The sequence below is a fragment of the Protomyctophum bolini genome, assembly GCF_963924005.1.
Source record: "Protomyctophum bolini genome assembly, chromosome: 7".
In the NCBI taxonomy this organism is placed as follows: domain Eukaryota; kingdom Metazoa; phylum Chordata; class Actinopteri; order Myctophiformes; family Myctophidae; genus Protomyctophum; species Protomyctophum bolini.
In genome coordinates this window covers 2,261,215-2,288,276 of record NC_137868.1, presented here as the reverse complement: position 1 = coordinate 2,288,276, position 27,062 = coordinate 2,261,215, and the positions used below count along the sequence as shown (strand labels likewise).

The window sequence follows — 27,062 nt, the reverse complement described above, 5'->3', positions numbered from 1 at the left end:
AAACCCTCTCTCTCACTGACACTGACACTGACACACACACACACACACACACACACACACACACACACACACACACACACACACGTCACACGTCACACACACACACACAGTCTGACTCTCAGGCAGACAGACAGACGCGTTAGTGTGTTAGTTCACAGCAGGAAGGCAGACGAACAGATCAGATATTCTCCTCGGTACATCCATCTGGTGGGTCTCTCCTCCCAGCCTCCTCCTCGTCCACCATAGATCCATCTGGTGGGTCTCTCCTCCCAGCCTCCTCCTCGTCCACCATACATCCATCTGGTGGGTCTCTCCTCCCAGCCTCCTCCTCGTCCACCATAGATCCATCTGGTGGGTCTCTCCTCCCAGCCTCCTCCTCGGTACATCCATCTGGCGGGTCTCTCCTCCACCATGCGTCTCTGCGGCGCCGTACGACTCCTGGTCTTTCTGCCGGGCCTCGGGTTGTTCTTGGGGTCCTCCCCGGTGGTTCTGGCCCCCCCGCGGACCTCCTACCCTCTCAGTAAGGCCAACACTATTATTATTATTATCATATTTTTGTATCATTATTCAACTGTATTTTTATATAATGTGCTCTTTCTGTGCCTTTGATCAGTGAATGCTTAATTGGCCTATATTATAACAGTGGGTCGCGACCCATTTGTGGGTTACTCCCGGCCACATTTTTAAAGGTCCCTTCATTTTAAAAGAAAATAAGAAAAAAAAAAAAATTCTCAGGTCAAATCTATAAATTACAAGACAAAATGTATGTTTAAGAAGTATCTAATGGACCTACAAGCTCTCAACGTGGTGCAAAGTGACGCGCTGAGAGCTTATATAGATCTGCTATTTTCAGCACGCACACACGCGTGTGCACTGCGCACACACACACACACACACACACACACACACACACACACACACACACACACACACACACACACACACACACACCCCGATCCAGAATAGAACCGGCATCCTTCCGGCAACAAGGGTGCTCCTCTGACCTTTATAGGCCACCGTTGCCCCTATCCAAGGATTCACCCATTCACACACACATTCACACACATTCACCCATTCACACACACATATAGATTGTGCATTACATTCACCCATTCACACACCCATTCACACACTGATGGTGACGGAAACCATGCAAGGCACCAACCTGCACATCAGGAGCAATCAGGGGTTCAGTGTCTTGCTCAAGGACACTTCCACACTGACTCTAGGGGAGCACCACAGGGATCGAACTGGCAACCTTGTACGGTTACCATCCAGCCACTCTACCCCTGAGCCACCCCATAAGCCGCCACATAAGTTCCCGGTTGTATAGCTTAGTTTATATTTATATTATATTATATACCAAGACACCTTGTGAACCTGCACATTTCACCAAAATGTTTGTCTGCATGCTTTTGCTAAACGGTTTCCTGTTACAGTGTGGCGTACGTGTGCCCAGAATAGCGACGCTAGGGGTTCTCAAAACTAATTATTGTGCAATTTCTTGTAAATTCTAGAGACAGAAAGAGTGTTGTGTTTTGTTCCAGACAGTTGTAATAATGGACTGGTTGGTAAAAAACAAAAAGAAATGATTCCATTAGTATTGATTTTTCTCTGCAGAGTGAGTCAGTGTCACATCCACACAATGTTATTCACTTGGATATCTATTGTCAAATAAAAGGCTTCTAAATTTTCTGAAAAACCCAGTTTTCTATAATTTTATGTCAGTGTTTCTCAAACCTTTCGATGTCAAGGACCCCCGGAATGATCTGTATTTGGCCCGGGGACCCCCCCCCATCTGAAAATATATTGTTCCAGGGACCCCCACACCCACCCAGAAGCAAAGATTTAAGAGTTAAAAACGTTCGCTCTGAAAGAAGATATAGATATTCAAAGCTTTGCTCTAAATGTTCACGATTTTTCAAAAAAAAAATAGCAGATCTGCTATCTTTCAATAGCCAAAATTATAACATAATGCTTAAAACACCAAAAGGCGTTCCCGCTCAGAATGTCATTAACTATTGTCAGACGTGTGCAAGACACAGATGACTCTGAGGATCGTCTTTGCAGCGTTGCACAACCATGTTCCGCCATTGCAACACATTTGGCACAGAGAGAGATGTCTATCATGTCTTATCTATATTTCCAGAGTCTCAATGTGACTCAATTCCAAAGTTACAGCACATAATCAATCATGATTAATGATTAATGCTTCCACAAATGTCCAGTCAGTGTATTGAAGTAAAGTGTGTAGGTGTGTGTGGTTGACCTTTGAAGAGCCTTGCAGTCACAGCGTCTAGCTGGCGGGTCACATTAGGTCATTGTTCACACACACACACACACGCACACACACACACACACACACACACACACACACACACACACACACACACACACACACACACACACACAGAGCGTGTTACTACATCAACACATATGACTCATTCCTACTATTCGGTGCCATTTCAGCCTAGAAATCTTTTCAAATCATTCACTTTTTTTTCGCCTTTCTTTTAATACATGATTTCTTTCTCTATAGGCCTATTTCTGACAAAGATACGCTTTTTGGAATTATTGCTTTTGCTTATTTTTACACAAGATGTGCTGTATTATGTGATGGGGGACACAAAAAGTCACAAATGGCACCGAATACTACAGGATACGTCCCATTTTGGGCAGGAACCCCTTTTGGTGTTATAGCATCATGCTATGCTTTAGCTATTGAAAAATAGCAGATCTACAAGCTCATAGCGTGCCACCGAGTGGCGCGCTACGAGCTTGTAGGTCTGCTATTTTTGAAAAATGTAAGAACGACTGACATAGAAACATGGCTTTTTCAGAAAACTGTCAGGATGTAGAAGAACATTTTTTAGAATCTGACCTGTATGATATGAGCTGATATGAGGCCTTCTTATCAAGCACCTCCAACCACCATTCTCTGTACATTCTCTGTACTCTTGTCCAGTAACAGTGACATTTTCTTCAGCCTCCGGCAGGCAGTGGCTCAGTGCGTTGGTCGAGCGGTTGTCGGTTCGATCCCCGGCTGCACCCCTCCTCCTCGGGCAGTGTGCGCGTTGAAGTGTCCTTCAGAAAAAACCCTGAACCGAAAACACTGAATTATAGAAACTGAAAAACAGAACTAACCGCTGGCCCGTTTCACATCTCTCTCTCTGTGTGTTCTGTTCAGACTCCCCGGGCCGACCTCTGGCCCGGTTCACATGTCTCTCTCTCTGTGTGTTCTGTTCAGACTCCCCGGGCCGACCTCTGGCCCGGTTCACCGAGGCCCAGAACACCACCACCTTGTTGCTCAGCGACGACGGCTCCACCCTCTACGTAGGCGCGCGGGACGCTGTGCTCTCATTGGACGTCAGCCAGCCGGGCGTCATCACCGCGAGGAAGAAGGTCGGATCCGACACAATAATATGTGTTTCAATGTGTTTCAATGTTTCAATGTGTTTCAATGTGTTTCAATGTGTTTCAATATATGTTTCAATATATGTTTCAATCTTAGACTCATTCATTGTCAACGGGAATTTAACCCATTCTGGACGGGAACCCCTTTTGGTGTTTTAAACATTATGTTATAATTTAGCTATTGAAAAATAGCAGATCTATACAGTTTTTTAACTCAAATCTATGCTTCCCCCTGGAACAACATATTTTGGGGTTCAGCGGCCTCTTACATAAAAGTGTTGGGTTCCTTGACATGAAATATTGAGCGCCACTGATATAGAAACATAGATATTTCAGTCAGGATTTAGAAGAAATATTTTCATCACTTCAGTGACTTCGTCTCGTTCCTGACCGCATCACTGTCGTGGCAATAATCACGTTAAACAACACCCTCTCGTGTAATATTGCTTAATTCAACACATGTAGCGATTATACACAGACACGCAAAGCTGAGCATATAGGAGGCGGGGCTAGCACCCCTCAAAAAAGTAAAATGAAAGACACATGGGACAGATTTTATGAACCTTAACTCATTTAGACCTGATGTCGAAATTTTAAATATGTCTTCTAAATCCTGACAGTTTTCTGAAAAACCTTGTTTCTGTATCAGTGGTGCTCCAAAAAATATTATGTAATATGCCTCCGCCCCCCCCCCATCTGAAAATATGTTGTCCCAGGGACCCCAACCCAGAATCAAAGATTTGAGTTAAAATGTTCACTCTGTAACAATATATATTCAAAGATTTGAGGCACATTTTCACGATTTTTCAAAAACTCAGATCTACAAGCTCATAGCGCGGCACTCGGTGCCGCGCTATGAGCTTGTAGACCTGCTATTTTTCAATAGCTAAAGTATAACGTAATGCTTAAAACAGCAAAAGGGGTTCCCGACCCAGAATGGTTAAATGAATGCTTGGATGGAACCAAGGCCTCCTTTCTTTGTGTTTATACTGCTGTTTTGTTTCTATATTTCTAATATTGTGTACCTGAACTAAACTTATATTCATCTTTAACGATGTATATTTTCCTTTTGACTGTGTCTTCTTTAGGTGGAGTGGAAACCGTCTGAGGAGGAGATATGGCGATGTTCTGCTAAAGGCAGATATAAGGTGTGTATAAAGTTTATTATTATTATTATTATTATTAATTATATTATAGATCAGAGGAGCTTCTCAAACTAAGTCTCAATAAGGCAGCTATGCATGACTACAACAACAACAACGATTAAATTACATTTATTTATCTGTTGACAATCTCGTCAACAGATAAAAACTAGACTGAAATGTTAGGACAAGAGATCCAGTAAAAACTAGACTGAAATGTTAGGACAAGAGATCCAGTAAAAACTAGACTGAAATGTTAGGACAAGAGATCCAGTAAAAACTAGACTGAAATGTTAGGACAAGAGATCCAGTAAAAACTAGACTGAAATGTTAGGACAAGAGATCCAGTAAAAACTAGACTGAAATGTTAGGACAAGAGATCCAGTAAAAACTAGACTGAAATGTTAGGACAAGAGATCCAGTAAAAACTAGACTGAAATGTTAGGACAAGAGATCCAGTAGAAGTCATTTTACACTTGGTTGCATTCTGAAAATAGCAGATCTACAAGCGTCACAACGCGTCACGTTGTGAACCTGTTATATCTCTAAACTTCCCTATACTTTATATATAGTTCAAAATACCTGATCTACAAGCTCACAATGTATCGATGTAGTTGTAGATCGTCTATTTGAAGTATTTTAAAATGTTTTTCAAAATAGTAAAAAAAAACAAGGCAAGTAAGTTTGTGTAAGCTGATGTCCACACAGTTGTGATGATATTATAATGAATGCTTTACTGAGAGTATCGTGAACAGTACAGTACAGTACAGTACAGTACAGTACAGTACAGTACAGTACAGTACAGTACAGTACAGTACAGTACAGTACAGTACAGTACAGTACAGTACAGTACAGTACAGTACAGGCACAGGCACAGGCACAGAGCATACATTCTGTCAACTACTACCACTCGCTTGCAGCCTATAGTGATGTCATCGTTTCTCTTAAAGCTGTACACTACAGTTTGAACCAACTCACTTAGAACCATCCACAGCATAAATATACATTTAGCTACTATTAAATTATTAAACTATTAAACTTAGAAACATCCACAGCATCTATACATGTATCTGCTATTAAACTATTAAACTTAGAGCCATCCACAGCATCAATACATTTATCTACTATTAAACTATTAAACTGTTAAACTTAGAAACATCCACAGCATCAATACATTTATCTACTATTAAACTATTAAACTTAGAACCATCCACAGCATCAATACATTTATCTACTATTAAACTATTAAACTTAGAACCATCCACAGCATAAATACATTTATCTACTATTAAACTATTAAACTTAGAACCATCCACAGCATAAATACATTTATCTACTATTAAACTATTAAACTTAGAACCATCCACAGCATAAATACATTTATCTGCTATTAAACTATTAAACGTAGAACCATCCACAGCATAAATACATTTATCTACTATTAAACTGTTAAACTTAGAACCATCCACAGCATCAATACATTTATCTGCTATTAAACTATTAAACTTAGAAACATCCACAGCATCAATACATTTAGCTGCTTATAGATTCTGTGTGTTTCTCTCCCTGCAGGCCGAGTGTGGTAACTTCGTTAAAGTGCTACAGGCGATCAACTCCACCCACCTGTACGCCTGTGGAAGCTTCGCCTACAACCCACAAGACACGCTCATCGTAAGTCTATAGTTCTGATTCTACGAGACATGCTCATCCTAAAGGCTCATACAGTACATAGTCTGGATTTTCGGTGGTTAGGTGACCACCGAACTACAACATGACGTCACTGAGCCGCGGTGAAGAGCAAACCAACCGCCACGGCTCCAGCCCTTCTCTCTGTTTTTACTCACCACCGCTCAACGTTATTTCAGCTCCGGTGGTCACCTCACCACCGAAAACCACCAGACTATGAATAGGCCTTTAGTCTATAGTTCTCATTCTACGAGACATCTCTCATCGTAAGTCTTATAGCGCTTGAACTTTGACATCAGTTGGTTTTCAACCCGTCACAACCCGGTGACATAATATGCCCTTACTTGGGCTGCGTTCAACACCCAAATGCAGAGTCACAACCAGCAGAATAGTGTTCAAAACACTCATTTATTAAATAATGCAGAACAAAGGCAAGCTAACAAACAGGCAGAGGATAAGCAATCCCCCCCCAAAAAAAATGCAAAAACAAAAAGATAGGTATACGAGCAAATTACCAGAAGTATTCAAGGCCAGAGCCCCCAGGTAGGACATCATGACATGAATGAATGAACTGACAGGACATCATGACATGAATGTATGAACTGACAGGACATCATGACATGAATGTATGAACTGACAGGACATCATGACATCAATGTATGAACTGACAGGACATCATGACATGAATGTATGAACTGACAGGACATCATGACATGAATGTATGAACTGACAGGACATCATGACATGAATGAATGAACTGACAGGACATCGATTCATGACATGAATGTATGAACTGACAGGACATCATAACATGAATGTATGAACTGACAGGACATCATGACATGAATGTATGAACTGACAGGACATCGATTCATGACATGAATGTATGAACTGACAGGACATCATAACATGAATGTATGAACTGACAGGACATCATGACATGAATGAATGAACTGACAGGACATCATGACATGAATGAATGAACTGACAGGACATCGATTCATGACATGAATGTATGAACTGACAGGACATCATAACATGAATGTATGAACTGACAGGACATCATGACATGAATGAATGAACTGACAGGACATCATAACATGAATGTATGAACTGACAGGACATCATAACATGAATGAATGAACTGACAGGACATCATGACATGAATGTATGAACTGACAAAGTGTGAGTGCAACGAGTCCAGTGTCACATGGAGGTGCGCTGATTGGAGAAGTGTCCTCAGGTGAGAAAGGGGCGTGGCACTGTGGGGCTAACGAGGGAGTGTGAGCAGGTGTGTGGCAAGGACTGAGAGGTGGGAGTGGCTGAAGTGGGGAGACAGACCGTGACAGATGGGTTTCGATGGAAGCTTGTTTTACAGCACCGGGTACTACCAGTAGGGCGGTGTTTAAACTGTATAACCTCACAAAAACTATAACCTCACAAAACCTATATGCCTAAACCAGCTATAACCCTAAACCTCAGTAAAACTATATGCTTAAACCTAAACCTAACCCTAACCTGTAAATCAAGCTTCCCCCCCCTGCCTCAGCGACTATCAGCTCCTGGGGCACCATGCAGGAGTTGATATTGTCAGGGTGCGAACAGAGGACCCAAAAGCAGTACGACCAAAAGGCAGGATTCACGGTTCAGTATGTTTATTAAACAATAAACTTAAACTTCCCATAACATGGGGCAGGCAAAACAAGTACACAGACACTGACACTCTGACATGCAATGACGATCTGACAAGGGACTGAACAAACTGGGGTATATAAATAGACAAAGACTAACTAGGCACAGGTGAACTCAAAATACAATCAAACACAGGATAGGCTAACAAGGACAAAAAGGACACAGGTGAAAACACTGACACATCACAAGGTAGGTGAGACAAGGTAGGGAACAGTAACTAGAGGCAGACAGGAAACACAAAACCAACCGGGTAACAGAAAACCAAACAGAACAAGACATGGCAAAGTATACTGAACATAAAACAACCACATAACCATAAGGTCAAGCCACATAATATTAGTCCAGTAGTTTGGACCTAAGTTAATGCTCAAATACAAAGGCAGAGGAGCAAGGCGTGACAGATATAGTCGCCTTTCGCCCTACACACTTCCACTCGGTTGGGACAGGCTAAAACGTTGATTAAAATAACAATTCTAATATACGTACATTCCCTAATTGTGTATAGGCTCCTTGTAAATGTTAATTTAACTTTTGAGAGCGCAAAAACATTACACTCTCAATAGTTAAATATCTATAAAAGTCCATTTTGGTTACCGTAACAACTCTCCATTTATATAAATTATTTAAAACCAGAATTGTAAGTATTTCAGCATCCTGGATCTTCCATAAAACCTTTCATTCTCTCCAACAACAAAAAGAAAAGAAAGAAAAAGAAAGAAAATTTGCTAAACAAAGGGTGTTACATGCAGTATATCATATCATTTAATATTCAATAACAAAAATTCACATGCCTAAAATAATTGATATATTTTTGTAAACCCCCCCCCTCCTGTCCTCTCCCCCCCTCCTCCTCTCCTCTCTCTCTCTCTCTCTCTCTCATTAGCAGGCAACAGTGCAGCACTAATAATATCTCTCTCTCTCTCTCTGTTTCTGGCAAACAGCGCCCCTACTGGTACTCAGTCATACTCGTGCTCATTAAAACATACATAGATAGGTGAACACGGACGTTGCTGGTTGTAGGAGTGGTTGCACCACTCAAAAAGAAAAAAGAGCGAAAGTTGGACGTAAACTAGGTGTTCTATTAATGAACCCCCGTTGGTTTTCCTTCAGGATGCAGAGACTCTGTCCATGGTGAGAACGCCATTGGCGACTGGAAAACGCTGTCCCTACAGCCCCTCCCAGAGGAACACAGCCATCACTATCGGTACGTAAACAAATCACACCCGTGTTGATTTGCGTGTTGATTTATGGTACAAACCAAAACTACAGAACATATCGTCTTATTAAAAATAATTATGGCCCTGAACCTTACACGAAATATATCCAAAAGTCAGAGATCTTTTTGTGCACAGCTGCATTCTGGGACCTTAATTACCATTAGCTTTGGAAACGGGTAGATTCGTTGGTAGGCTACTCCTGAAGGAGGACAGAGTGTGTCTAGTGTGTGATTTGAAAGAAATTGAAAATGATTTGTTTGTCTAACGCCAGGGCTCCACTGGGCGCGTCTGCGTCGCGTCAGCGTCACCGTCACAGAATGTTCCCTTTTTATTCAATGAATGGTGGCTCCACTGCCCGCGACACCCCGCGTTGCGTCGCGTCTCCGTCACCATTAAAATTGAACCGGTTCGTTTTTTGACGCACGCGTCGGAGACGCAACGCGACGCAGACGCGCCCAGTGGAGCCCTGGCGTTAGGCTACTGCCCCATTATATGAAGAATTAAGACAATTACAATTATTTTGTAAAATGACAACCATCTGTGCTGACTTTTTCTGGTTGGAGGACTATGAAAAACTGGAATTTTGTTTTAGGAAAGGTACTTTTGCTTTAGCAGACTTTGCATGCAAAAGCGTGGGGAAAAAAGGCAGAATGTTTTGTTTGTGTAAAAAAAACAAAAAAAACAACAACAAAACAAACCTGTTTCTTGTACACAATGCAATATTGAAGCAATGATATGGTGTGTCCTATAATAATAATAATAATAAAACTTTATTTGTATAGCACCTTTCATGACATGAAATGCAGCTCAAAGTGCTTTACAGAAAAATGGAGAATAAAAGAAAAGCAAGGCAACAACATTAAAAAACAAGCAGTATAATGCAATACAGTGAGGACATGAATAACAAAAATAAAAAATAAAAGATCAATATAAGTCCATGTGGGCTGCGGGGCGCCTTTGGTGCATGACACGAAAATAAATAATCTCTATCTATCTATCTATCTATCTATCTATCTATCTATCTATCTATCTATCTATCTATCTATCTATCTATCTATCTATCTATCTATCTATCTATCTATCTGTTACAGATGGCGAGCTGTTCTCCGGCACCACCACAGACTTCATGGGGAATCGCCCGGCCATCGCTCGCCACTTCAGCCGAGGTGGGCGCCCGGACGTCACCCTGGACACGTCCATTCGTCTTCTGAATGGTGCAGAAACCTCCTATTATATCTCCTAATATTTCTATACATTTCCTTTTTGTTAGTTCATTCCTCAAGTGTCGTGTCACACAAAACCCATTCAGGACGGGAACCCCTTTTGGTGTTGGCATCATGTTATGCTTTAGCTATTTAAAAATAGCAGATCTACAAGCTCATAGCGCGCCACCAAGTGGCGCGCTACGAGCTTGTAGGTCTGCTATTTTTGAAAAATCGAAGAACGACTGACATTTTTTAGAATCTGATCTCAGGTCAGAATAGGTCAATCAGACCAGTGTGTGTCCAGTGGAAACCTCGTATGAATCTGATCTCAGGTCAGAATGGGTTAATCAGACCAGTGTGTGTCCAGTGGAAACCTCGTATGAATCTGATCTCAGGTCAGAATGGATTAACTAAAGCATTATGTTATAGGCCTACTTTATAGCTATTGAAAAATAGCAACAGTTTTGGACATTCAAGGTTTGTGCATGACAGCGACGACACGACAGTCATGCAATAACTACAGCAGTAGTTGTTATTGTTGCGAACGCAGTGAGCACTAACTATGAGACCTAGCAGATCATGTCTGTCTGTGTGTGTGTCCCGCTGTTACGTCACCATGACTCGGCCATAACCATATAAGGAGTCCCCAAAGCAGCTATAAGTCCAAATATATATATATATATAGTAGTTGCTTATACAGACGTGTGGCGCCAGTCTGCACAACCACACGCATCCCTATAGGATCACGTTGTCACAATGTCACAGTCTCACAGACAGGGATGAATTATTAATCGCACATGTGCATTTATTTTAGCTTCCGTTGTGTGTGTGTGTGTGTGTATCTGTTGGTGCCTTTCAGAAATGTATTGTTATGATTATTGATATGGTAATTATGAGACACAAATGTGCCCGATATGATATGAGGCTCTTTCAGACACATTGGGCAACCTCTCAGCAGGACGTGCATGCCGGATGTGGACGTGTTGCTCAACTTTGACACGGTCGATCTGCCTGTTGCAGTTGAAGCGCTGCCTAGAGCTTTGTTTCTGTTAAAGAATAATAAAGATGCAAAAGTCAGTCCCCTCCCCCCAGTCTTTCTCGACACTATATCGCTATATCAAAATAAAGGATTCAAACTCCCCCTCCTCCAACCTAACACCCCCCCCCCCCCTCCACCCCTCCACCCCTCCCCCAAAAATGTACCCATTTTGACCTGCGATCATATTCTAAAAATCTCTATTCGAAAATGACAATTTTCTGAAAAAGCTATGTTTCTATGTCAGTCGATTTTTCAAAAATAGCATACCTACAAGCTTGTAGATCTGCTATTTTTCAATACACCAAAAGGGGTTCCCGCCCCAAAATGGGGTTTAAGCACTGAATTCAGCGATTGACCAATCAAGAATCAAGCATTCAACCATGAAGCCATGTGATATATTGTATTAACATACTCCTACAGTATACTATACATGGATTAGGTTGAGTATTCATTCAAATAAGGTTTGCATTGAGTAAAATGACACGCATCATGCAGCGCCCGGACGGAGGTATAGTCATTTCCTCATGCTGGTAAATAATAAAGACGCATATTGAGTCACACTGTAGCATAATTATACCACTTCCTCATTCAAGTTTCATCTTTTTGCCTCGGCGTCAGAATCAAGAATGAGCGTGCGACCTATGCTCCTATATACTCGGCTCTCCTACTTCCTGTTACACGGTTTCATCATTTCCTGTATTTCAGAGCCCACGTTCGTGAGCTCGTGGTTTGATCGCGCCGAGGGGAAGGTGCTCTTCTTCCTCACCGAGGTGGCCAAGGAGCACAGCTTCGTGGAGGAGCTCACCATGCCCCGTGTGGCGCAAGTCTGCAAGGTACTGCACACACTGTATACCAATGCACTGACACTAGTGTACACTGTACCAATGTACTGTACCAAGGTACTGTACCAAGGTACTGTACCAAGGTACTGCACACACTGTACCAAGGTACTGACACTGTACACTGTACCAAGGTACTGATGAGGCAGCGGTGGCCGAACGGTTTGCGGAGCGGTCTTGATATCGGAAAGGTCACTAGTTCGTATCCCCGGACCGGCACGTTAAAATTACCACCGCTGAAGAAGTGCCCTTTTGGACAAGGCATTGAACTTGAACCCTTGAAAACGTCTTTAAATAAATACTTTCTGAAAAGTACTATGAGGAAAATTAACGGCGATTTATTTTCCGGGCGGGACTGCGACGCTCTATACAGAAAGATCATTGAGTGATAAGGTGACAATTCGTCCTTCCAAACGGTCACAATCACGCCTCCACTCACGTGTGTCCTCAGAGTGACGGCGGGGGCGCGGGGACTCTGGTGAGACGCTGGACGTCCTTCGCCAAGGCGCCGCTGATCTGCCAGACGGCCAGAGAGCTGCCCTTCAACGTGCTGCAGGACATGACCACCCTCCGGCCAGCAGGGGGCGACGACGGCACCGCCACCGCAGACACCCTGTTCTACGGCGTCTTCACCTCCCAGTGGTAAATCATGACATAATGTGCCGTGGCAACCATAGATATATATATATATATATAAGAAAAGTAAGCCATAAACTACACATGTTCATCCCGATGTTCTGGAGCATCTTTGTAATGTTAGTGTTAGTAAAAAGCAGGTAAAATAGTAACGTTTGAGGCAGACTGTATATACATTCACCTTAGTAGAAGAGGTTTTTTTAAGAGGCAGGTTTACCCCGCAGTTATGTCGGCTCCGCCTACAGGAAATACGTAAGCTGCGACCATGATGACAGGGAGTGCAGAAGTAGCAGTAGTAGTTGCAGTAGCAGTAGTATAGTTGCTAAAGTGCTGTTCAATCTGTCCCGTAGGTCCATCGGTCATGGCTCCTCTGCGGTCTGTGTCTTTAAGATGAGGGACATCAGGGCTGCGTTCGACGGCAGCTACAAGAAAGAAGACATGCTTACGCGCCAATGGAATCCCGCTGGCAGAAAACATGACCTGGGAAAGGTTGGAAGTCAACATTTAAGTTGTAGTGAAACAGTATTGTGATAAATAAAGTGACTAGTTGCTAATATATTCTCACCATGGACTTGCATTTAACCCCAGTTCAGGAGGGCAGTCAGACAACTCACGAATAGATTTAACCAATATTTATTATAGAATGAGAATACAAGTGTGCATAATTATAATATATTATCTTGGCGTTCGGCTCTGCTGCTGCGTTTTCTCCCCGCTCGGCACAATCAAACACCATCATTAAACATTAAGAGCAGGGAGATATAGATATACAATAACAACCCACCCATGGGGGACATAATTAACAGAGCCCACCGGTGGTGCTGGGGTGGTGGTGGGAGCGAACAGAACTAATAACAGAGCCCACCGGTGGTGCTGGGGTGGTGGTGGTGGTGGGAGCAAACATCACATAACAACCAGGAACCATAAGCAGAAGGAAGGCAGGAAGAGCATGCAGTCTAGTGAGCTTAACCCATTCTGACCTGAGATCAGATTCACACGAGGTTTCCACTGGACACACACTTGGTCTGATTAACACATTCTGACCTGAGATCAGATTCTAAAAATGTCAGTCGTTCTTCGATTTTTCAAAAATAGCAGACCTACAAGCTCGTAGCGCGCCACTCGGTGGCGCGCTATGAGCTTGTAGATCTGCTATTTTTCAATAGCTAAAGCATGACATGATGCTAACACCAAAACGGGTTCCCGGTCAGAATGGGTTAAGTACCCCGCCCAATTGGTCAGCTGACTGCCACATCGGCCAATGACATGTGGGCCTTGCACACACTGGATACGCCCACATAGTAAAGCAGCATATTAACCCCTCGAGTATTATGTTTGCGCCCTTGAGCACGGCATGAAAGTATATCTGACTGAACTGTAGCAAGCTACGCATCATTTCAACAACACAGCCCGTTCAGAGTGGAGCCAGATTAGTGAACAAGCTACGCATCATTTCAACAACACAGCCCGTTCAGAGTGGAGCCAGATTAGTGAACAAGCTACGCATCATTTCAACAACACAGCCCGTTCAGAGTGGAGCGAGATTAGTGTAACAAGCTACGCATCATTTCAACAACACAGCCCGTTCAGAGTGGAGCCAGATTAGTGTAACAAGCTACGCATCATTTCAACAACCCAGCCCGTTCAGAGTGGAGCCAGATTAGTGTAACAAGCTACGCATCGTTTCAACAACACAGCCCGTTCAGAGTGGAGCGAGATTAGTGGACTGGCCATGCACTGGTGGGCGTGTCCACATAAAAGCATGATTTGAACAAATACTGTACACTTTTTGGAAAAAGTTCTTCCCCATTATATTATATCATAATAATACCTACCTGATGATGATCATGTTTTAGGGTGGGAAAAAAATCGTGGCATTCCTCAGGCACTTTAAAACACAATTAAATCTCAATAATCTATATTGATTATTTTGTGAATAAGTGAATAACTGTTTTGTTGTTTGTTGTTGTTGTTGTTGTTCAGTGCGGCCTGGGGAACGCCAGCGGGGAGGTTCTAGAAGAGGTGAAGAAGACCTTCCTGACCAGTGACAGCGTGAAGCAGGCCCAGGGCGGCCCGCTGCTGGTGTCCACCAGCCAGAGGTACAGCCGTCTGGTGGCCGAGAGGACGCGCGCTGCCGACGGCACGACCTACACCATGCTGTTCCTGCTCAGCGGTAAGACGTATACACCATCCTGTTAAAATGAACATTTATTTACCAACACAGACAGGACATACAGTACATGGGCTGCTGGACACACCATAACATAAACTATAGATACACTAGCAGGAACACAAGGACCTGAGGCTTTACGTAGACACAGGGATAACAATACACAATACACAAGCAAACAGAACTAACAATCAACACTGGGATAGGCTGGGAGAATATAAGGGCCGATTCATACTCCTATTTTTACCGCTGTTTCGGCGCTGCAGAGCCCAAGTGATTTCGGCTCGTCAGAAATTTTCAGTAGCACCGAAGAGACGACTTTAGGACGGTACCCGCCCCCCCCCCCCCCCCTCGAACCTCAAATGACGTCAAATTGTATGCTCTACAAAATAGGAGTATGAATCGGCCCTAACAGGACACAGGTGGAGAAAACTAGTAATCACAGGGAGGTGAGACAACACAGGAAACAGTAACTATAGGGAAAACAGGAAACACTATAGGACATGACTACATAATAAAAGTATACAACAGACAGATATCGTGACAGTTATTGCGACCGTAGGTTTGCTAATGCCGCTTCAGCCGACTCAGCAACTGTTCCAGTTACTGTTACGTGACGTCGTCGATGATAAATCACGGCACCTGGTGAGCGGTGGTCACCTCACCACCGGAGCGGTGGTCACCTCACCACCGGAGCGGTGGTCACCTCACCACCGGAGCGGTGGTCACCTCACCACCGGAGCGGTGGTCACCTCACCACCGGAGCGGTGGTCACCTCACCACCGGAGCGGTGGTCACCTCACCACCGGAGCGGTGGTCACCTCACCACCGGAGCGGTGAGCGGTGGTCACCTCACCACCGGAGCGGTGGTCACCTCACCACCGGAGCGGTGAGCGGTGGTCACCTCACCACCGGAGCGGTGGTCACCTCACCACCGGAGCGGTGAGCGGTGGTCACCTCACCACCGGAGCGGTGGTCACCTCACCACCGGAGCGGTGAGCGGTGGTCACCTCACCACCGGAGCGGTGGTCACCTCACCACCGGAGCGGTGGTCAGCCTTCAGAAACCCAACCATCCACCTCAACTCTTTGTCTTCCAGAGAACGGTTTCCTCCACAAAGTGGTTCTGTCAGAACAGGGTCCGCGGGTCATCGAGGAGGTCCAGGTGTTCCAACGTCCTCAGCTGTTGAAGCTGCATCCTTCGCTGAACCTCCTCCTCTCCTCCTCCAAGGTAAAAAACAACATCATAATGTGACCAGAACTGACCGAGAGCCTGCCATCGCGCAAACTCCGGCTTTTCACCAGAGGAGAAAAACGTAGTTTTGTTCTCAAAATGAGTTGATAGCACAACAGGCAGACTCCACACATATACTAGAGCATGTCGGAAATAAGTGTCGGAGCTGAAATCGTAAGTGTAAATATGAAATAAATGATTAAACATGTAGCTAGGTGTAATGTTAGAGACCACAGAAGACATGTAAATATGAAATAAATGCTTAAACATGTAGCTATAGGTGTAACGTTAGAGACCACAGAAGACATGTAAATATGAAATAAATGCTTAAACATGTAGCTATAGGTGTAATGTTAGAGTCCACAGAAGACATGTAAATATGAAATAAATGCTTAAACATGTAGCTATAGGTGTAACGTTAGAGACCACAGAAGACATGTAAATATGAAATAAATGCTTAAACATGTAGCTATAGGTGTAACGTTAGAGACCACAGAAGACATGTAAATATGAAATAAATGCTTAAACATGTAGCTATAGGTGTAACGTTAGAGACCACAGAAGACATGTAAATATGAAATAAATGCTTAAACATGTAGCTATTATTGTAATGTTAGACCACAGAAGACAGAAATAAATGTGGCGCGCTACGAGCTTGTAGGTCTGCTATTTTTTGAAAATTGAAAACTGTCATTTTCAAACAGACATTTTTAGAATCTGATCTCAGGTCAGAAAGGGTTAATACTGTGTGTGTGTGTGTGTGTGTGTGTGTGCGTGCGTGCGTGTGTGTGTGTGTGTGTGTGTGTGTGTGTGTGTGTGTGTGTGCGTGCGTGCGTGCGTGTGTGTGTGTGTGTGTGTGTGTGTGTGTGTGTGTGTGTGTGTGTGTGTATAGGGCGTGGTCTACGTGGGGTCATCAGAGGGCGTGACCGCGGTCCCGCTGAGCAGCTGTCCGTCCTATCAGAGCTGTGCTCAGTGCGTCCTGGCCAGGGATCCTCTCTGCGGATGGGATCACAACGGGAGCGTCTGCGCCCAGGTCACTGCTCAACATGGGCCCTCCGACACCAGCATGTAAGTGACACCAGTAAGACGCGCAAACGCGGGAAGCGAACGCAGCTCGTACATATTTGGGTTTCGGACGTATAGCTGCTTTGGGGACTCCTTATATGGTTATGGCTGAGTCATGGTGACGTAACAGCGGGACAGACACTTGCATCAATCACAAACAAATCACTCAGCTCCATATATGGGCACAAAAGCGGGACAGACAGACACACAGACAGACAGACAGACATGATCTGCTAGGTCTCATAGTAAGTGCTCACTGCGTTCGCAATCACCGCATAGGTCGCATTTGTACTATGAACACCTGCATTTCCGTGTGTCGCGTCACACCTCCACATTATGGTCACGCCTCGTGACATCACGCCTCCATATTATGGTCACGCCTTGTGACATCACGACCCCTATCTCCATATATGGAGCTGACTTGCTCTGACATTCCATTATGTTGATCCTACCCCATCCATCCTTCCTCTTCGATGTCTCCCTGTTGACTGATACCGGTCCATTTAAACTCTAGACGGGCCGGTTGACTGATACCTGTCCATTTAAACTCTAGACGGGCCTTTTGACTGATACCGGTCCATTCAAACTCTAGACGGGCCTGTTGACTGATACCTGTCCATTTAAACTCTAGACGGGCCTGTTGACTGATACCTGTCCATTTAAACTCTAGACGGGTCCTGTTGACTGACACCTGTCCATTTAAACTCTAGACGGGCCGGTTGACTGATACCGGTCCATTTAAACTCTAGACGGGCCTTTTGACTGATACCGGTCCATTCAAACTCTAGACGGGCCTGTTGACTGATACCTGTCCATTTAAACTCTAGACGGGCCTGTTGACTGATACCTGTCCATTTAAACTCTAGACGGGCCTGTTGACTGATACCTGTCCATTTAAACTCTAGACGGGTCCTGTTGACTGACACCTGTCCATTTAAACTCTAGACGGGCCTGTTGACTGACACCTGTCCATTTAAACTCTAGACGGGCCTGCCCCAAAGCCACGCCCGGCAGCCGGCTAAAACGAGAGTTCTCAACAGGCCCGGAAACCTAAGGCTCGGCCCTACTTGGGCCCTCATCAAACCCTGTTCACTCAAGACATTCCCCCCGCTGCCACCCTTAGATCTCCATATATATACGTATGGAGCTGACCTGTTCTGACATTCCTTATGTTGATCATATACGCTCCATATATGGCCAGTACAGAACTGAGTGAGTGAGTGATTGAGTGTGCGTGCGTGCGTGCATGCATGCGTGCGTGCGTGCGTGCGTTTTGAGCATGTGAGCGTGTTAAGACGTACCATGTTGTTTTTCTAAAGGGACATGTTGTCAAATAAATGCAGCCACTCTATTACCACAGAGTCACAGACAGGAAGCAGTTCCTTCATGTCAGCATGTTGTTTATGTTTCTCTGAGTGGTGCAACCACTCCGAGAAACAGCATCGCCCCGATGTTTAGAGTATAGGGGCAGCGGTGGCCGAACGGTTTGCGGAGCGGTCTTGATATCGTGAAGGTCGCTATAGTTCGTATCCCCGGACCGGCACGTTAAAATTACCACCGCTGAAGTGCCCAGCTTGGACAAGGCATTGAACCCCCTACCATGAAATGTTCTATGAGCAGGGCCTGGCTGTAAACAAGTTCTTGAGCTTAGTCCAGTCACCCTGCAGGGTAAACATGGTATACCTTTCCTTTCCTTTTTACCAACAGGCCAGGGGGCGCTGTTGCACCACTCACTTCAGACTGGTCTAATTATTTTCATGTTCTCCTCACCACAGGGGCCAAGACGTGGAGAACGGCAATGTTACAAAAGTGTGTGTCTCTGCCAAAGCTGCTCCCCCGCCAGGTAACTACTGGTACTACAACAACACATTTATAACATTAGGCCCAAAGATGCTCCCCCGCCAGGTAACTACTGGTACTACAACAACACATTTATAACATTATAGGCCTAAATGACCAACAATACAATTATGAAAAGGCTCTTTGACTAAAGCAAGCAATAACAAGAGATGTTGTGCAAAAGCGCATTATTGGCTATTTCCCCTATACCATAAGCCCTCAATGGGGGTTGAGTTTTTGTGCTAATTCGCTTATTTCCATCAAAATGTGTGCCGCTCAGGATACTATTAAACATAGATAGATAGATTTTATTTTGGTCCATGACAGGATAAAAGGAGTACATACAGACATGCAGTACATTCATATCCACTAGTAACTATAGTGGTACCGAAAAGGTGAAGGCAGAAGCCGAGGCTTATTGCATTTACATTATGAAGAGAGGATATATACAAAAAAATATAACTTTTTGAGCGATGGACATAAGCGAATTAGCACAACACCCCAATGCCCCATTAAAAAACATGCAATGCCATTCAATTCAATTAATTGATGCCTTATGGTAGGGGAAATAGCCAATAAGGAGCTTTTGCACAAAATAACACCTGGACCTCTTTGGTGGGGACGTAACAACTACAAATATAGCCTTCTAGCATGGAATTCTCCTTTAACAATAAACCTTTACTGTCATTAATACTGTGTGGTAAACTCGGTAAGAATGGGATTAGTTTGTTGTGCTGAAACAAAATGATCAGCTGTCGATCTGGAATCATTAGAACCCATTTTTGTAGCCCTACCCTTCGGGTACGGTTCTGTACACTTGTACACTGTAAATCCCTGGAACATGTGACGCGTTTAAACCTAAACACCATGTGTGTAATAATAAAATGCCAAGTGTTTATTAATATTCATACAATACAGTAGAACACGAGTTCACTCAAACACCTCACGAGAACACCTATAGTGTTCAAATTCTAAACACCTACAGTATATGACTGACTTTGATTGTAAAAACTAAACACGTTTATGTGTTTAAAAAGTGTTACGGGCGATTAAACACGTTCTTCTGTTTATAATCTAAACACTGTGACACGTTTAAAAAGTGTTACAAATTATGTGTTTAAAACAGCTTATAACCTAAACGCTTTGGGTTTAGTGTGTATGTACAGTATTCAAGAATTACAAAAACAAATGATGCTGCTATATAAATATTTGATGTTTTTTTAGAAAACTTATAGGTCAGGATTTAGAAGGCCTTTTTTAGAATCGGCCTCAGTCCAAAATATAGCATGTTTCAATATTTATAACTACATTTATATACATTACAATAAATGCAGCCCAAGAGAATCCACTGCAATGGATAACAATCTGACTTAAAAGGGTTGCTATACACTGCCACCTACTGTCCATATTAGTAAATGTCACCTTCTGCACAGTGAATGAATACTATGAGTAAATTTTGACCTCCGGACTTTTATACTTATTATTAGTATTAGTATTTTACACATTGCAGTGTAGGAATGACCGTGTTAGTGGCTGGGGGGAAACAGTACAGAGGCATTAGTAAAGGTTAAACAATAGTGTACAGCCTACAACTAGGCTTTACAGCATGCAGGGCAACTGGGTTGTACGTGTTTGACGCGTGCAGTGTGATTAATTCAATGTCCAGAGATTTGTCTTACTTTCGATATGTCAATCCATTTATTGAGACTCAGCAGTAGTAGTAACAAACGTAAATAAACTGTAACTATTAAACAAACAAAACAACTGAACCTATAATGACCACGCACGCACGGTCGAAAACTGTCTCGTCTTCCCCTGTCGCACCTGAGTGCCGTCACAGTGACGGGTATATGAGCGTTTCCATGACAACAAATTCTCATGACGTCATCGTAAAGAAAGACATCATTAATTAGTGTTAAATAAACAAAACAAAATAAACAAAAAGCATTTTGGCTCCTACAAATAGTATGTTTATTCACCAAAGGCGCGCTATACCAACTGGCATGAATACAGGAAGCTCGCTACTCTCCAGTGTTGTTTTTGGCAGCAAATTTCTATTTTTAGTTTTAGTCATTTAGTCTTTGGACTTGGAAACTTCATTTAGTTTTAGTCACATTTTAGTCACCTGGAAATGTCTTAGTGTTATATATAGTCTTAGTTTTAGTCGACTAAATGTCATAAGAGTTTAGTCGACTAAATCTACAGGTGATTTAGTCGACTGAAATGTGTTTTGGCGGGCCTTGATGCCGTCGTAATGAGTGTTTTTACACCTGCTGAAAATAGCCGATCTACAAGTTAGCAACGCGACGCGTTGTGAGCTTGTAGATCTGCTATTTTCAGCATGCAACCAAGAGTAGTAATGACTTATAGTGGATCTCTTGTCCACTAGTCCCTTAATTCATAACACAATTAACATTTGAGTCTAGTTTGTATTTGTCGACAAAATTGTCAGTAGGCCTATATTCAGTCTTAGTTTTAGTCACCATAGCTTATAGTTTTCATGTTGTTTCCATTCGTTTTTTGTCAGTGAATAAAAGTAGTCGACGAACATTTTTCGTCTTAGTTTTAGTCGAGGAAAACAACACTGCTCTACTCCCTCCCAGCACAGACTTCAGCTCACTGGCAAAATGGCAGCTTTTATACCCAGCTGGAGATAATGACAACGGACTGTCCCATCTGCAGGGGGTGTCTTCATGACAACGGACTGTCCCATCTGCAGGGGGTGTCTTCAAATGAGAACATGCCATAAAGACATACATATAAGCAAGCATACAATAAACACATATACATAAATAACCTTAAACCGTACACAAATGTTACAAGTTTCTGTGAACTATACATGAAACTATACAAGTTATATAATAAGTCCTTCACCACTACAACATAAATAATCAATCACAACAGCACATCTTAACCCATTCTGACCTGAGATCAGATTCATAACGAGGTTTCCACTGGACACACACTGGGTCTGATTAACCCATTCTGACCTGAGATCAGATTCTAAAAATGTCAGTCGTTCTTCGAATTTTTCAAAAATAGCAGACCTACAAGCTCGTATCGCGCCACTCGCTATGAGCTTGTAGATCTGCTATTTTTCAATAGGTAAAGCATAACATGATGCTAACACCAAAATGGGTGCCCGGTCAGAATGGGTTAACCCCCCTCCTGCTATCCTGACATGGTCCAGCCCAATCCTCATCACAGGCAATTGTTAGGCATTCAATCGGGGCAGCGGTGGCCGAACGGTTTGCGGAGCGGTCTTCATGATATTGGAAGGTCGCTATAGTTTGTATCCCCGGACCGGCACGTTAAAATGACCACCGCTGAAGAAGAAAGAAGTGCCCTTTATGGACAAGGCATTGAACCTCTACCATGAAATGTTCTATGAGCAGGGCCTGGCTGTAAACAAGTTCTTGAGCTTATAGTCCAGTTACCCTGGGTAAACATAGTACCTTTAGTCCAGTTACCCTGGGTAAACATAGTACCTTTCCTTTCCTTAGTCCAGTTACCCTGGGTAAACAGTACCTTTCCTTTCCTTAGTCCAGTTACCCTGGGTAAACATAGTACCTTTCCTTTCCTTAGTCCAGTTACCCTGAGTAAACATAGTACCTTTCCTTTCCTTAGTCCAGTTACCCTGGGTAAACAGTACCTTTCCTTTCCTTAGTCCAGTTACCCTGAGTAAACAGTACCTTTCCTTTCCTTAGTCCAGTTACCCTGGGTAAACATGGTACCTTTCCTTTCCTTAGTCCAGTTACCCTGGGTAAACATAGTACCTTTCCTTTCCTTAGTCCAGTTACCCTGGGTAAACATAGTACCTTTCCTTTCCTTTAGTCCAGTTACCCTTGGTAAACATAGTACCTTTCCTTTCCTTAGTCCAGTTACCCTGGGTAAACATAGTACCTTTCCTTTCCTTTAGTCCAGTTACCCTGGGTAAACATAGTACCTTTCCTTTCCTTAGTCCAGTTACCCTGGGTAAACATAGTACCTTTCCTTTCCTTTAGTCCAGTTACCCTGGGTAAACATAGTACCTTTCCTTTCCTTAGTCCAGTTACCCTGGGTAAACATAGTACCTTTCCTTTCCTTAGTCCAGTTACCCTGCATGGGTAAACATAGTACCTTTCCTTTCAATCAAACGTCAACAATAGAACTCCACATTATTGCTCTTCCCAAACATATTGAAATCTATAACCCACAATGCACTTCCCCCTCATGTGTGTTAATCACCAACCCTTTCCCCAGGTGGAACTCGTTGGCTGAGTGGCCAAACAGGAAACGGTATTCAACAATAAAATCATGACACAAGTTAATAAAGTGCCAAATGTATGCTGTGCAGAATAAGTAACAGAGCGACCACTCTGTTACATGCAGTATATTGATACTTTTACTTAAGTAAAACATCTGAGTACTTTTCCCCATGGCACTACTGTTGAAATGTGTTCCAGCTTGTGTTAAAGGAGAATTCCATGCTAGAAGGCTTTCTTACCTTTATTTGTAGTTGCAAAAGTGCATTATTGGCTATTTCCCCTAATTTATAAGCCCTCAATGAGGGTTGGATTTTTGTGGTAATTCGCTTATTTCCATCGAAACAAGTAGTAAAGTGTGCCGCTTGGGATACTATTTACATTTTGAAGAGAGGATATACAGTATACAAAAAACATTGATTTTTGAGCGATGGAAAGAAGCGAATTAACACCTCAATACCCGATTCAATTCAATTAAATTCATTGAGCGCTTATGGTATAGGGGAAATAGCCAATAATGTGCTTTTGCACAAAATAACACCTGGACCTCTTTGGTGGGGGACGTAACAACTACAAATATAGGTAAGAAAGCCTTCTAGCATGGAATTCTCCTTTAAACGTCAAACTTGTGTTAACTGATTTCCGCACACACACGAATCTCTCCGTCCTCCACAGAGGAACGACGCGCCTGTCTGATGGACGTCGTGACGCTCCCGTGTCCCAAACCCTCCAACCTGGCAACGCTGCGCTGGATCGCTCCCGGCTCCGCCCCCCAGAGGCTCCTCCTCCTGCAGCGCCCGGACGGCGGCAGCAGCCTGTCCTTCCCGCTCACGGCGGACACCCTGGGCGCGTACGCCTGCGTGTCCGAGGAGGGAGGCTACGAGGACCGGGTCGCTTCGTACTCCGTCAAACTGAGAGACTTGCCGCCGTGCGGCGTGCAGGCTCCGCCCATGGCCCCACGCGCCGTGCAGGCTCCGCCCATGGCCACGCCCGCCGTGCAGGCTCCGCCCATGGCCACGCCCGCCACGGAGCCTCTGAAGGACGACGACGGCGGCATCGTGTCCGCCAACCCCGCCGCCGCCGCCAGCGTCAAACGGAAGGCCGTCGCGACCGACACCAGCGCCACCACCACCGTGCCGACCGCGACACAAACATCAGCGAGCGCGGAGACTAGCGAGGCGGTCGCGTTCCTCCGTGCTACGGACGCCGTGCCCCGTGAAAGGTCGGAGCAAGGCCGGCCCACGGATCTTCTCGCCGCTGCCACCACCGCCGCCACCACCACCGCTGCCACCACCACCACCGCCGACGAGCTTCACCGCCCCGACGAACCTACGACGACAGAGCGCCGCGGTCGTAGCGACACGGTCGCCGTCGTCCCGACTAGTGCGGACGCGCCCGAAAAAAGACGCCCCGCCGCTGGGCAAGGCCGCCGTCGCGTGGCCTCGGGCTCGGACCCTCCCACCGCCGTTAGGGGCGAGCTCCACCGCAGCACCCAAACCATTCCACGCAACAACGTTCACGGCGGTCCAAACACCGTGCTGCCGCCGGCGGCCACCGAGGATTTTATTTATTTTAGCGACGACACCGTCCGCCGCTACACCGAGGACGGCGGCGGGCTGGCGCCGCTGGACGCCCCCGACGAGGAGGCGGAGCTACGAGTCACGAAGAGAGAGGGGAGGAGGAGTCACTTCAACCAGCTGGTGGTCGTCTCCGTCCTCCTGGCCGTCTGCGTCGGCGTGCTGCTGGTCGGACTGGTCCACAGGGGGCACCAGAGTCGCCACCACCACCTGGTGGCGGCCCGTTCCGAGAAGGGTGGCGGTGGCGGGGGTGGAGGTGGGGGGGGCCCCGGGGGGGGAGGCCCCGGGTTCCCCCGAGAGCGTCCCGGCGCTCAGCGAGGAAGACTCCCCTCCGGAGGTGAAGATTCAAGCCCATTCCCACTTGGTACCCTCCATCTACCCATGTATCCCACACTGAAACCACATGGGACCCACGCTGGCGTGCGGGCTGGGCAGTGATGTAGCCTATTCATTACACAATCTATTTTATCTTTCTGAATTAAAACGAAAATCCAAATATGTGTCAGAAAAGAAGACCTCAGAGATGTTTCTTGGGAGAATAAACATTCATTGACTGCCCCAATATAAAAATGAATCATAAAAAAATAATGATTTGGTCATAAACATATACATTGGAGGGGTGGGGGCTTCTCTAGGGCACCACTCTGATGTCATCCCCGAATATGATTTGATTAAAAAAGAGGCATCATTAGTTCATGAAGCAGTAGCAGAGTAGGCTACCGCTCATGAAATGATTTGATTGGCTGAGTGTGTGTAGAGTATAGGCTACCACACATGAAATGATTTGATTGGCTGAGTGTGTGTAGAGTAGTAGGCTACCACACATGAAATGATTTGATTGGCTGAGTGTGTGTAGAGTAGGCTACCACACATGCAACGATTTGATTGGCTGAGCATGCGGAATATGATCATATACCTCACTTCACACGAGTGTGATTTATTTTTATTTTTGCACTTTTTGTTGATTCGTTGAATGTTATAAAGGGATTGTTTGTTTTTTTTAATTGCATTTTGGTAATTTATCTTATTTTTTTTTTATCTATTTTAGTTTTTCTGAGCTCAATTGCACCCCCCCCCCCCCAAAAAAAACCAACTGACTTTTAACCTTCAGTAGATTTTCTGTGGTCTGACAGCTTAAGTTATCTAATTCAATAAAAACATACAAGAAATGATTTAAAGCAAAGGTAATTGATGCATATTATTATAGCAGCAGAACCAACAAACTGAGACATGATCATAGAAAACAATAATAATAATAATAATAATAATAATAATAATAATTATAATAATAGTAATGGGTCAATGGGTGCTTGGGTGAATATTATGTACTGTAAAATATATGTCAAATTGGATGTAAAAATAATATGTATACAATACACATGTATAGTACTCATATTATAAAGATAAGATATAACATATTTAAGTACACTTTATATTTTAATTATTATGTCCATAAAACGAATTGTGAACCAACATTTTGTTACCTGATGAATGATGATGAATTGAACAATGTGGAACAATGTGGACCCTGTTGTAAACAAAGTGTAATGCTTAATTGGGTCGTCCAACTCACAGTTAACAGTCTCTGTATTGAGTTTGTGCTTGAAATGTACTGTAATTCTACAAACTGTTAATAAATACCATTTTTTTTTAAAGAGGAAAATGTAGCACGTCCCCTTATATATGCAGAGGAAGTCCATATTCCATTTTACACAGCCCTTTTTGACACCACAAAGACGTACAGCTGCTTCAAGGAAGCTCCGTAGAGAGATATATGTGGTTAGACAAGTGTGTCGTTAACCCATTTTGATCGGAAACCCGTTTTGGTGTTATAGCATTACGTTATGCTTTATAGCTATTTGAAAAATAGCAGATCTACAAGCTCGTAGCGCGCCACCGAGTGGCGCGCTACGAGCATGAAAGGTGCTATACAAATACAGTTTTATTATTATTATTATCATTATTATTATTAATGTGTCAACCTCAATCTTATGAGGAATTCCTGTTCTATTCTTGACTTTAACTATATAGAAAGTGTCTATTTGTACGTCTCTAAACGTTTTG

The 27,062-nt window shown here is 43.9% G+C and overlaps 1 protein-coding gene across 1 annotated transcript; it reads left to right on the top strand.

Annotated features, from left to right (window-relative positions):
* The first annotated feature begins 178 nt into the window (after positions 1 to 178).
* LOC308319286 (semaphorin-4A-like) lies at positions 179 to 26,612 on the top strand. Its single transcript, XM_080769272.1, has 14 exons — positions 179 to 520; positions 3,248 to 3,402; positions 4,503 to 4,562; positions 6,129 to 6,227; positions 9,045 to 9,138; positions 10,243 to 10,365; positions 12,101 to 12,228; positions 12,686 to 12,876; positions 13,221 to 13,359; positions 14,854 to 15,043; positions 16,140 to 16,270; positions 17,166 to 17,341; positions 19,114 to 19,181; positions 24,097 to 26,612. Exons 1-14 carry the CDS (start codon positions 412 to 414, stop codon positions 25,434 to 25,436), a joined length of 3,003 nt encoding a protein of 1,000 aa, XP_080625398.1. The 5' UTR covers positions 179 to 411; the 3' UTR covers positions 25,437 to 26,612.
* Positions 26,613 to 27,062: the final 450 nt, after the last annotated feature.

Bases quoted from the DNA above. Each gene is read 5' to 3' on its own strand.
- LOC308319286 (XM_080769272.1), top strand. From the start codon at position 412: ATGCGTCTCTGCGGCGCCGTACGACTCCTGGTCTTTCTGCCGGGCCTC. The intron at 13,360-14,853 runs GTTGGAAGTCAA...GTTGTTGTTCAG, and splicing joins GAAAACATGACCTGGGAAAG to TGCGGCCTGGGGAACGCCAG. The intron at 19,182-24,096 runs GTAACTACTGGT...CGTCCTCCACAG, and splicing joins CAAAGCTGCTCCCCCGCCAG to AGGAACGACGCGCCTGTCTG.